The following is a 13794-nucleotide window of genomic DNA, read 5'->3' as shown; positions in this document are numbered from 1 at the left end:
ACTTATGTGTTATGTCAGTCTCATGGTACCTAACATATTCGATAGAAATTCATACATTTTTTAATCCAGATTTAGCTGATATGTCTGTGAACATCACGTCGAAAACAATAGCAAAGCGAGCTAGCGAACAGCTGTTCTCAGGGCGAGGGAATACGAGGCGCTTATTGTCTCTACAAGGCCGCCCGGAACCTCACATTCCTATGAGCGCGGGTTGTGCTTAGACGCCTGCACAGCCAGGGTTTGCAAGGAAATCAAGCGTTCCCCTTCCCTAGTTCAGCTACAGAGATGCGGGATCACTGTAACGCACCTGGGACAGCCGATTCGACCGTTATCATACCATCTTATGGGCCCAGTATGTCCCGTTATCATACAATCTTATGGGGCCAGTATGGCCATACTGGCATACTCACCATAGCCTGGTCAAGGTTTCCCCCTGGTGGACGTGTAATTTCCAACTATTGTCGGCGCATGGAAACTAGGGGCTACTAATATATACTATTCTCTGCCTATCGGGACGTAACTCGGACGGCGCTGAGTCAGGTCTGGTGGCCTTCGCAACGCTCGGAACGGCGCCTCCCTCGGTGGTGCCTCACGTAGCTCAAGGCCACCAGACACGGCGCGCCTCCGTCAGGACATCAGTGATAATGACATACTGAAACAGTGAGTATGCCAGTATGGCCATACTGGGCCCATAAGATGATATGATAACGGCCATACTGGCCCCATTCAATGGTATGATACCAGTCGAATGGGGTGCCTGGGATTGATATAAACTGATTTCAGGTGTAAATTATCGTGAAATTTACTACGTGGTCTAATCAGAAACCAGCCAATTAGAATCAAGTATTGGGACGGGGGGGGGGGGACCTGACCAAGTGCAGAGGCCGAGGTCAAACTACTAACTATGAATGTGTGCATTTCTGTATTGTTTCTGTGGCTTCACAGTGACCTAGTTGTGTAGACACTGACTGCAATGGCCTAGTTCACATTTAAAAAACACTAGTTTTAAAGCTGAGCCTTGCATTATTTGGTCCAGTTATCATCTCAGGGTTTTTTTTCTTTTTCTTTTCCTTGCGAGAAGATTTTCATGAATTATTCACGATTCTAGTATAAATTCTTCTACTTTTTTTAATCTTCTATCAATTATCTTTACTGGTTAAGCGTACAATGGGTGTTCTAAATAAAAAGAATGTGCTTTGTGGAATCTGAAATGCCTACGTGATGGGGCAAAATTAATTATTTAAGGTACACGTTACAGCGGGCTGAAAGCCTTGTTGTTGTTGCATTATTTGAAGGCAGGTATTCAATATATTCATACATTTCAGGACCCTTTTTGGCCTTTGAAGACGTATAATCATTCCATGAGCATTAGTGAAAAACCTGCATTCGCCACCGTTTTGTTCATTCTTCAAACGTCGTACTTTTCTCCACATCCGACAGAAGTTGGCAGCTGCTGTTGTCCAGAAACTCATTATGTTGTATTTTAAAGACACCACTCTGCCCCATAATGGTGTTTTCTTTTTTTTTATATATATCTTTCTGAAGAAAATCCTGCTTGTTTCTTGTTCTCTGCGTATCCACCAGGCCATTCAGAGTCTCCCTAAATGCATCATTAGTGAATGTGAAGTTATGGGGAGCAATGCAAAACAAACGCTCCCCTACAGTACAACCCATCACCAGCCTACAGGTCCCGTCAACAACAAGGACACGTGACTGGCTTGTTTTTGTTGCAGTGCATCTGCCAGCTGTTCTACTGGACACCCACATTGTGGTGGATCAAACATATGCAAAATTCATAGGATATGGAATTCTAAATGAGGGTAAAGACGGAGCTAAGGGAAAAACTCCTTTAGGGACATGTTTTGAAGGAGAAAAATACTTGACATGTAATTTAACAGATGATTTTACCAGATTTTTTTCTGAGGATTTAAAATTTCAGCCTGTGGGCCATTGGAATAGTGCAAGTGGGCCCCCCAAATTAAAGGGCCACTTCAACCCTTTTGCAACGAGATCTTATTTTAATGGGGTTTTTATGTGGGTAATATGTGTTTTTAGATATTTGAGTATTTCAAAGTGTCTGTGATGTCATGGACACTGGTCTCACGTCCTTCCTGCGTGTGTGTGTGTGTGTGTGTGTGTGTGTCACTGAAATGAACGTAATTTCTTGAATGTCTTGTTCTTCCTTCTGTAGGAGCACATCCTGCCCAAGCCGCGGGCGTACTACCGCGTGGACCAGTCAACGGAGCCGGACGTATGGCTGGACGCCATGCAGGTCTGGGAGGTCAAGTGTGCTGACCTGTCACTGTCGCCCATCTACAAGGCTGGCATGGGATTGGTCAGTATTTTATTTATTAATTATTATTATTATTGTGTTTACCCAGAGTAGTAGCTATGCACAAGTGCTCATTTTCAGAATCATCCTGGGCACGCATGTGCGAGTACACACACACACACACACTCTAAAACCTGTGAGCTGACCAGAAACCACAGTCATAATACTGTTGGCCACTGAGCAGCTCCACTGTTGGAGCAGCTGGGGGTTCAGTGCCTTGCTCAAGGACACTTCATCTGTGTTTGACACTTCATCCATATTTTTCCTGCTGGTCCAGGGACTCGAACCGGGAACCTTCCGGTAACAAGTGAACTCCTGTAACTTTTAGGCCACTATACTAAAGGTTCTTCTGCCCGACAGGTTGTTAATGCCGACAGCAACGATAAGTACCTTGGAACACATTTTCCAATGTACACTTTCCATTTTCGGACAATGGACATACAAGGTTTCCAACTGACATTGACAGCGAGTCCAGTCCATAACATTGCAGGTGTACTGTGTGTGCGTCGTGTGTGAATTTATCGACAGAAACACATGGAAGATTTAGTAAGCCCAGCCGAGTCTCCATGGGGTGTCCACGCAAACGCGCGTGTGTGTGTGTGTGTGTGTGTGTTTGTGTGCGTGCGCGGTCACCCCATGGAGACTCGGCTGGGCTTACTAAATCTTCCATGTGTTTCTGTCGATAAATTCTCCCCTTTTTTACGGCGTGTTACAACAATAAAAAAAAGTTCTAATTAACGGCTCATAATGGAGTTATTAAGTGTGCTATTAAAGTAGAGGATTTACAGGAATTATAACCTGTTTATTGCCTGTGGTTGAGCAGCAAATTGGAGGTATGGCGGCACAGCGAACAAGTCCCTCAGCACGTATACAGTATCTGCCTCAAGCAGCACACTCACTATACATCTCAATTCATCATAATGACTCCCTTTATTGTAACCATAATACTGATGTGTTACCCCTTTCAGGCTGCTCAGCAACCATGTAGACTTGTATCGATTTTAAAGATTTTCTTTTTTGTGCACTACTGTACATAGTCTTTAACATAAGTGAGGAAAAAACACCACATAGGATGATTGGGTTGGATCCCGGGCACCGCCAACTCAATGTATTGTATGAGTAGCACGGCTTGGATGTGGCAAGTCGTGTGGTAAATAGTAAGTACTGGGAGCTGATGGAAGGTGGCGCTGCACCAGGGTTTGGCGCATTGCGAAACGGAGATAGACTCCTGTGTTCTGGCTGATACAGACAATAAGCCTACTACTACTTAGTAGAGCATGTGTGTGAAAATGAAGGGATTCACTTCAAAGTTCGTTCAGTTTATTTGCATTATGTAAAACCATAATAAAATAAAGTACAAAAGATAGAGCAGAATAGAACAGAATTAGAATGGAAAGAAGCACAAAATTTAAATATGATGTGCCAGATGGGCAAAAGAAGGGGGGGGGGGGGGGTCTTGTCAGGTGGCCTTCCTAATGGAATTCCTTAAAGCTCAAGGACTATTAAGGTGACCATGACGACACATGCTGAATGAGATCGGATTGGGTATTAGGGATGTGCCTAATGACTAATGTCACTGAAGTGTCGTGTACACAACATCTTCAATTAGTTAGGGGAAAAAATAAATAAAACGATTATGGAAATACACAGAAATGAGCCCAAACTGAGCGCATTTTGATCTATAAGCCCAAATCCCATGCTTCCAATAATGCATTACATCCAAGCCAGTGTGCAAAAGTAGGTCAAATCAATTATGCGTGTCATATCACTCCTCCAGCGCTAGCATGGACTGGAGCAAACTACTGACCAGCTTCCCTTCCACCATAAAATGTACTGTAGCATTGGATGTTAACCAAACATAGGCCCCATTCTCCATGTTCCCACCTCAAACCCTGGATTATTTCTTCAAATCAACACTGATAACGGAGGCAGCGGGCAGTGCGAGGTAATGCAGCTGGGTACCTCCCCTGTTATCACCTTGGCCATTCACAACCAGGTGTTTATATTGGATGGGATTTCTCATTGCGATGCTTTCCCATCAAAATCAACAAACTGTAGCTAGAATAGATTCACTCACTACACTCACTGGGAAGTGCAGGATGCCAGGATGCAGGTGATTAGCACTGCTCAAATCTATGTGACAGTCAGGCCCCGATAATCACCCTTGTTGATACTTCATTGGCACGTACTGTACTGCTTATTTTGCTTGTTAAAAAAGCAACATTTAAGACATGACAGTAATATGGGTGCAGAATGGAAATTTGAAACAAAACGTAAATGTCTCCCCAGACAGATTACATTAGATAATTGACACTGGGTGAAAAAATGGGTTGCAAAATCTATCAATATTTTAATAAAATAAACATATTAGTTAGTAAACGTTTAGTAGGGTAAACGTTTAGTATGGTTTCTACTTTGACATCTTTATTGCCAATGCATTATATTCATTATGTACAGTTCGCCATCATCAAAAGGATAAAAACACGATAAAGCTGACAGCTTATTTCCATTGTTGTCCTTTGGGGTGTATGTGTAAACAAAGTACTGATGAATGAGTGATAAAGTCTAAAGTGAGTGAGCAGTGAGCGTTGAAAGTCTCTGTGGGGTTGTTGCGTGGGTGTGACTACCACGCCACATTTAATTGTTTAAACCATTATTAACCCATTTAGACCTGAGGCCGATTCTACGAATGCCTTCTAGACAGTACTGATCACACTTTCAAGATTTTTCAAAAATTGCAGATATACAAGCTTGCAGCGCATCGTGCCTCGCTGTGAGCTTGTACATCTGCTATTTTTTTGGATAGCCAATGTACAGTAACAATCTAAAGTGACACAGATTGAATGGGTTAATGGAATACTATCCGCAGATTCCGCACACGTCCCTTAGTTAGTAGCACTTCTGTTTAAAAAGAAGAAGTTAGTAGCACCTGTGTTCAAATTAATACATGAATAAATTAGAACAGTTTTACAAGAGAGTTAAAACGAATGAATAAGTCAGTAGGACGACCCAGGTGTTGAAATGAATGAATAAGTTAGTAGGGGGTCTGTTAAACCGCATGATTCACAAGCACCTTGGTGTTAGAATTAGGTAATGGGATTGTGTCATTTTGTCGGTCCTGGTATAAATGATAATGCTTCCATTTCAGATGATGCCGTCTTTCCTTCCAGGCAACAGCTCTGTATAATAACTGACAGTCAACTGTCTCATTTGTGTCTCTTTCACCCACATTTGTGACCATGTTTTCTTTTTTCTTTTCTTTTTTGGGGGGGGGGTTTAGATGCAAAGCTCCTCATGAAGCATGCTTGTAACTCACTCACTCATGTTGCACAGTCTCTCATGTGCATAGATTTGTGGGAGGGAACAACGTGCCTCTAGTTTGTCTAAAATATGTGCTGTTATGAGACGTTAATCCTAATTTCTAAGGATATTGGCTCGATAGATATTTTCGCTACCAATTCTTCAACAAGGGAGCTTGCAGTATTTAGGCTTGGGTGATGATGTAATGGACCATCCATGATTAGTTGGCATTCGTACATGACTTGAGCCTCGACAGTTCTCAGCAACTTATAGTACATGACTTGAGCCTTGACAGTTCTCAGCAACTTATAGTACATGACTTGAGCCTTGACAGTTCTCAGCAACTTCTAATCGGATTGACTGACTGACTGACTGACTGACTGACTGTCAGCCATTAATTCAATCGTTGATCCCTGTGGGGAATCAACGATCATATTGATTGATTAACAGTGCAGCGAGTACAATTACGTAAACATTGCTAAAAGGATAACACAAAAATCCCTGAGGGTTTGTTTCCATTGTGGTACGATGTTTTCAATTCAATTCAGGACATACAATACAACACAAATCACCATCAATACCAGGATCAATAAAAGGTATATTTTGATTATTTACATACAGTAGTAGTAGCAGCACCAACAGTAAGCATGAAACACAGGATGATAATAATAATGATAAACTTTATTTATATAGCACCTTTTAAACAATGTTACAAAGTGCTTAACAATATAAAATCAATATATAATCATAATCAACAACAATTATAGACAAAAATATAACAAGTTCTTCTGCTAGGGGGTTAAAAAGGCCTCTCTATAGAAATGGGTCTTTTATTTTGATTTAAAAATTGTGAGGGAACTAGCAAACCTGATGGTTTGGGTAGAGGGGAAGAGTAGAGGTGATAAAATAAAACGTGACGCGAGAGTGCGGTCTAGACAACACCAACTCGGGACTCCTGAATTACTGCCATTCCACACTCCTCCTATCTAACACCACGTAACATCAGGGTCTTGAGCTCTACAGAGCTAAGCTGTCGCGGCCGCGGTGCATCTACGTACAGTAGGTGGTGCTGTGTGCTTCTTGCCTCCTGGCTTTGCCCTGGGTTGGCTCCAAGGGGCCAGTGAGGCTATTCAACGTTGAAGCTCTGGGCCCTAGTGGTAGGAGGAGGGACTACAGGCGGACCCATGGATTCATGACCGGGAAACCCCTTGCAGCTGGGCTTTAACATTGAGCGCTCGGTTGCACTTCCACATTTGACCACCAAAATTTGGTGGTCAAATGCGGAAGTAGACGTTCTGAGACGGTACTTCCGGCAGTCTTCCGGGTGCTTCAAAACGCCACTGAGCAACTTCCACTGACATGAATAGCTGGGGGGGCGGAGCTTCGCGTCAGTTCAGTCTCTATCCTTTTATATACTCTATGGTTGGCTCCCTTAGAGTCAATTCACTTGCCTCTAGTTCCGGGTGCCTGACTCAGTGCCCTGCCAGCCTCGTCCTTCTCGCTCTGACTGTGTCTGGTACCACCACGGGTCACAGACACTGTCAGACATTTCTGATGTGGTTCGTCCATGTGACGTAGCATTCTTGTGTAGACTCCATTCCCTGTTGTGCTGTGAGGGTCCATGTCTCAAAATAAAATAGACACTGGACATCTGCACTTGAATGAGTTAACATAATGTATATTCAATCAGGAAATATAAGTATAATGTACAATTTAGTACCAGTAAATGTGGAATACATGTATTGCCTTTTGAATGGGTGTATATATGTACAAGCTATCGACAGTGGATATACATGTATATCTTTATAACGGCATCTGTTTTGGTATGTTTCAGTAAAGTAGCGTACATTTCCAGTGTGAAGTCTGTGTGAAGGTGCCTGGTATAGTACAGTATTGGTGGAGGGATATAATTGATGCATTAATCTATGCGTCATCCTGTCTCAAATCTGTTCAATGTCAATGTTCCCTCTGCGGCGCGGCCAAGCAGAGCGGTCGGCGGTGGGGGTGGGGGGAGATGGAGCGGCCAAGCAGAGCGGTCGGCGGTGGGGGGGGGGGGATGGAGCCCTTATTTGAACTGACAAAATGGTGATGGAGCAACATCAGAGCGCTCTTGTTGCTCTTCCTATCGATTACACCGTGTCCTTGTCCTGTTGGGAGTGAAACTGTAATACTGCCTGATGGAGGTAATGCTGCATTTTAAGCTGCAATCCGCAACTTCTTTAGTTAATCCATTAAAACCGTGAAAAGCACCCACGTTATTTTACATTTTTGCATTAGATGTTCAGAAATAGTAGATGTAAAAGCTCGAAAATGTTGTTGGAAAATCTTGAAAGTGTGCAAACTACTGATTTTAGAAAGGCCTCTACTGCTGACCAGCTCAGTGGCCTTGTGGTTAGAGTGTCGGCCCTGAGACTGGGAGGTCGGGGTTCAATCCATGGCCGGGTCATACCAAAGACTCTAAAAATGGGACCCAGTGCCTCCCTGCTTGACACTCAGCATCAAGGGTTGGATTGGGGGTAAGTCCCTGCGACATACTAGCGTCATGTCCAGGGGGTGTACTTGTACATCAAGCTGCCTCACGCTACAGAAACAGGAGATAGGCTCCTGCCCTATGGGCCTCATGGCTCGGCAAGGCTACTTACTTACTACTCTACTGCTGACTGTAGAACCGGCCTCAGGTCTGAATGGGTTCAAATGGTCAACGTGTTATCTGCCCTCCAGGTGGACCCAGAGAAGGGCATCTCTCTCAGGTTCCCGCGCTTCCTCCACATCCGAGACGACAAGAAGCCCGAAGATGCCACCACCGGGTCTCAGGTACGTCAAACCCCCCCCTTTAGCAGGTTGGTTCTGGGCTCAGGCAGGATGGGGCTGAGCGGGCCTCAATCGCCCCGCTCCTTCACTACACCCCCCCCCCTCCCCCACTGCGAGCGCAGCTGATCATGCCGACCCCCATCCGTCACTCACCGCCGCTAGTCAGCCAACTTCAAAGGCTGACTGGGGACATGAATAATCAGCCCCTTATTTTTAGCTCGTCCTCTATTTATTTATTTTTTAAACCGATACCGAGAGAGAAATAAGGTGTGTGAGAGAAAGTAGATTATAAAGTGAGGTCTCTCGCTGTCCGTTTCTCTATATCTTTCACTGTCTATCTTTTATTGTCAATTTCCCGCAATGTCACCGGGGTGTGATCGGGCTCACCGGCTGTCTCTGCCGTTAGTTGTCTATCTGTCTCTCTGGTTCTCACACTTCACCCCCCCCCCCCCCCTTTTCTCTCTCTACACCCCCCGCCGCTACTATCCAACCCTTCTCTCTCTCTCTCTCTCTCTCTCTCTCTCTCTCTCTCTCTCTCTCTCTGTCTCCCGTCCTCCAGATTGCTGATCTGTACAAGAAGCAGCAGATCATTCAGAATCAGGGAGACAAAGCCGAGCTGGAGGATTACTACTGATCGGCACAATAATTAAGCCTGCTTTATACTTGGCTGTGCGTTGTGTCGGAGCGCACCATGAAGAAAACACCTTTTTGGGGGGTTTTATCTGGTCATTACATAAACTATCACAAACATGTAACCCAATGGTTCTCAAAGTGGATTCCAGGGACTCTCTGGGTTTCTTTAGGGGGGGTCTAAATCGACCCTTACAATTCTGTAACACTGACGGTGTACAAATGCCCAAACGGGTCAATTTGGTTCCATTTGTATACTGTCGGAGTTAAGGGGAGACCGTGAAATGTAAAAGTTTGATAACCATTGATGTAAACAACCAAATTCAAACGTAACGTAATTATAGTGATTGGGTTTCATTCAATAGCAGTCGTGTTTGTTTGCTTTTTTTTTGACCAATTGGTGTCCATTCACAGTGAAAGCAGCGAGACCTTCATTCATTCACTTAACTTACTATACAGAGTCTGGTTCAAAAAGAGACATCCTCCATGTTGTAAAGAAGCACTTAGCTACTTGGCTTCTGAACGGTGGTTTATACTTGACTTTGTACTTGCGTGTTACAACCGCCGCGCCACGAAGTATAAATCGGGCTTAAACACAATTTGTACATAGGTTATTTTCTTATTATTGTTAATGTCGGATTTGAATTAACACGGCACTTCTTTTTCTCTTCTTGTTGATGTCAAATAAGAATAAAGATTGGCAGTTTTATAATATCAACTGGCTTGGGTGTTTTGCTTTCTGCAATTGAACTTTTTACAGTCGATTTAATCTTGTAATTTATTTTTACAGACTAGATACCCAGAATGTAGAAGTCTTTCTTCTTTTTTTTCTTTTTTTTTGTCCCCCACTCTGTACTGTAGTAGCCTACAGTGTGCGCTTTGCTTGCAAAAGGCAAAGGAAAAATCCATTTAGGATTTAAGGCATGCCTCTTTTGGTAAAAGATTGTTATCAAAAATCCACTGTGTGGAACCGCCTGTGGGTTGGTTGGGGGGCAACAAATGCAATGTGCCTTATGGACGGCATACAAATGCATCCCACTCTGGCCTGATTTCCACTAGAGGCCTGCTCACCAGAGTACAACGTACGTGTGTACGTGTGTGTGTGTGTGTGTGTGTGTGTGTGTGTGTGTGTGTGTGTGTGTGTGTGTGTGTGTGTGTGTGTGTGTGTGTGTGTGTGTGTGTGTGTGTGTGTGTGTGTGTGTGTGTGTGTGTGTGTGTGTGTGTGTGTGTGTGTGTGTGTGTGTGTGTGTGTGTGTGTGTGTGTGTGTGTGTGTCTCCACGGTGAACGAAGAATCCCAAATCAAAGACAATACTACGGAACTAATACTTTAATGAATTGAAAGTAGGGGTCCAGATTGATCAGAAATCCTTCTTTTTTTTTCTCTCTGAGACTTGAGGACGACTTCTAAATCCTCACTTAAGTTTTCTGAAAAACCTGAAAACAATTTATCGTCTCTGTTGAAACCTCATAATTTCCAAAACTGTTGCTTTTCAGGATTCAAATTCAAAGATGGCAAAAGTAGCAGATCGACAAGCTCAAAACCTGTTGCTTTGAGCGGTGTTTCAAGTTTGTACATCTGCTACTTTTTATGCTTTTGTGCAGAGACGGGAAAAGTACTCAGTACAAGTACTTACAATTTCAAAAAGTACAGGTTCAGAAATGTACTTCAAGAGTAAAAGTAAAAAGTATTTTTTTTTACCAGATTATGTGCAAAGCCAACTGTAACATAGAATTTGAAGGCTATTAAACTTAAAAGATCAACCAAACACACGTCTTAAAACTGTAACAGGATTAGTTTCCAAACTGATGTTTTTTAGTACCACGAAGGGGTGCCCACACCTTTTAGACTTAAGAGCTACTTTCAAAATGTCCAGCTCACCAAGATCTACAGTACACACCCAATAAAATATTATCCCATTGCTGAAAACGGCAGCACTGGCATTACATACTATAAGACAAACACACTTGGAATGGGAAATGGAGAGGAAAATGGAAATCGTAGTTACCGGTATTTGTATGACTTTGTAATGCTTTGTGTGCAACACTATTGAAAGCAAATTATTATATTATAATATGGGTTCCTCACGATACGATATATATCGCGATATTAGGCCCTCGATAACGATAATATCACGATATTCAATATATTGCGATATATCGATATATTGTATGAAATTTCATCAACGATATATCACGATATCTGCAACTACAAAATACTTGGAACTGAAAAAATGCAGCATTTTGTATTCCACAAAGCTGTTTGGAGACTTTGGACAAATCACCATCCAGTAATTCAGTACTTCTGGTTGCTGTGGAATCTGAGTGGGATTTGCTTTATTTTAGCTGTCATTTCCTCCTTTTCTAAACATGTTGTTCATCACTTCATTATGAACAACATTTCATTTCATATCGATATTTTAATAATCAATATCGATTATTTATCGCAGGGGGACGTATCGATATATATCGCCATATCGATATTTCAGCACACCCCTAGTGTATGAGCTGACAGGCTCTTTTTGATGTCAATCAAGTCACCATAATTCAAGTAGCAGATGGCAAAATAGTTTTTTCTTCTTTTTTAAATGATATATTTTGGGGCATGCCATGTGCTCTATAAAGCCTTTATGATCTACTGGTAGATCGATCTACCTTCTGGGCACCCCTGGCTATATAATATATACTGTAGATAATTGTCTCCCTGTACCACCATTATGACTGATATTATTTAAAAAACAGATCCGGGACAAAATATTCCTATAAGAATATGTCGTTTTCACAATTATGTAGGGTAGCACTAAAACTGGCACTTCTCACACCTACACACAGACAGACAGGCATGCAGGTAGGCAGGCAGGCAGACAGACCCCTGATTGCTCCCGATGTGCAGGTTGGTGCCTTGCATGGTTTCCGCCGCCATCTGTGTATGAATGTGTGTGAATGGGTGAATGTAAAGCGCTTTGGATAAAAGCACTATATAACTGCAGAAATCCATTCATAATCTCGAAAACAACTCTTAACAGTCAGATGCACTAACGATGAGCGCACCTGGACGTACGTATGTGTGTGTGTGTGCCTGTGTGTGTCTCTGTGGCATTAAAAGCACATTCCTCATTCCTGCATGTTTACTGTTTACACCGGAAGTGTTTTTAATTTGAAAAGTAGAGCGTAAAATGCTATCTTTTAGAAGTAATGAGGACAGGGGACTGGATATGGAGTATGCTGTGAGTTGTTTTGGAGTTTATGCATTTTTATATAGTTGTGCTGCTGTTAATCCTGGCCCACTATTTTCTTCAATTCATCAAGTACTTACTTTTTGGGAGGAATTTTCCATTCACCGTTGAGGCATGCAAGGCGACACAAACTTTGTTGCGGATTCAAGGCTTCACTACGGTGAGTAATGGGATGGAAAATAAATGCCAATTTGGGGGCCGAAGGAAGAATCCCTTTTAAGAGCACCTGAATGCTGTTGAATGTCATATGGCATTGAGAAGCAAGTGAACGCCGCGACGTGTGTGTGGCATTGAGAGTACGTACCTCTCAAGGGGAGGGGTGGGGGAGGTGGATGCACTCCCTTCTCCCTGAAATGTTGTTAGTAGCAGAGATGGAGAGGCTGGCCTCCCACTGGCCTGACAGTTGCTCAAACAGCAGAACAAAAGAGAAGCACTCTGCAGCCCTGCATTAGATGATGGGAATCCACTAACTGTCCAGTGTGGATCAATCCACCACTATCGGAGATGGGGGGGGGGGGGGGGGGGGTGTTAGGGGGTTGTCAGTGTGAGAGCCAAGGACAGACGGTTATTACACAACAAGAGGGTTGTGGGATGAGGGTGTTTCTTTTCTCTGCATAGTGCAGCTCAGGAGAGGAGGATGCAGTGAGGGGAGTTGGATGAGTGTGGTCGGTGTAGTTTGGGGTCCGCGAGGAGGAGATACCGAGTTTACTTGATGTGGATGATGGTGGTTGTGTATGTGTGTTGGCTCGCATATCATTTAGTTTGAGCGCCGTAATGGCAGAATAATTTGAATGTCAAGGAGCAATCACTTTATCTAATCTTGGCAGTGGTGTGCGTCGATGGCAGACGTTTTTGACAATCTAAATTGTCTCTAAGTAAGTGCAACACTGGCAGGTAGTGTAGTGTGTGGTCCTCTCTGTTGTGGTTCTCAAACCTTTTCATGTCAAGGACTCCTAAATTGATATTGGACCCACCCCCAAAATAGCCAAAGTATAACATTTGGATATAATGATTCAAATTACTTTTGATGCTGTATTACCGTAAGTTACGAAGTACATTTACTCACGTATTGAACACTTACTATTGAAGTGCTTAATCATCATAGTACTTCTACTCTACACATATTGTACTCAACTACAATTATTTGACCGCTTTAGTTGCCTTTGCAGATTTTGATGATTAATGAATGCATACAGTAATTAATTAATACATGATATGTTTTATTATAGGTTAAAGCTACCCAGCAGGCAGCGCACCGTCATTAAAATCGGCCCCACCTTTACCATCGGCAACATTAAAGTGAACGCATTTCTAATTACAATAAGATAAGGTGATTATTGTGGAGTGAGCCATATGTATTTTGAAGCCATGCGTGTTACTCAAGCGGAATATCCAATTCAAAACCTTCAGTTGTAACATAATGTTTTTTACATTGTGGTATTGGTACTTTTAATTAAATATAAAAATCTGAGTACTTCCATGGCTGA

At 42.8% G+C, this 13794-nt stretch overlaps 1 protein-coding gene across 3 annotated transcripts in view; it reads left to right on the top strand.

Annotated features, from left to right (window-relative positions):
- Positions 1–9791, top strand: part of lig1 (ligase I, DNA, ATP-dependent) — an 83801-nt gene extending 74010 nt beyond the window's left edge. For all 3 annotated transcript variants that reach the window (XM_079488954.1, XM_079488953.1, XM_079488952.1), the window contains exons 26-28: positions 2192–2335; positions 8354–8446; positions 9003–9791. In XM_079488954.1, the coding sequence (XP_079345080.1) occupies positions 2192–2335; positions 8354–8446; positions 9003–9077 (312 nt within the window). In that variant the 3' untranslated portion in view covers positions 9078–9791. The remainder of the gene's footprint in view (positions 1–2191; positions 2336–8353; positions 8447–9002) is intronic.
- The last annotated feature ends 4003 nt before the right edge of the window (positions 9792–13794 follow it).

The sequence above is a fragment of the Electrona antarctica genome (genome assembly GCF_951216825.1).
Source record: "Electrona antarctica genome assembly, chromosome: 19".
In the NCBI taxonomy this organism is placed as follows: domain Eukaryota; kingdom Metazoa; phylum Chordata; class Actinopteri; order Myctophiformes; family Myctophidae; genus Electrona; species Electrona antarctica.
The sequence above is the reverse complement of the archived record's forward strand: the minus strand, read 5'-3'. Positions and strand labels throughout refer to the sequence as shown.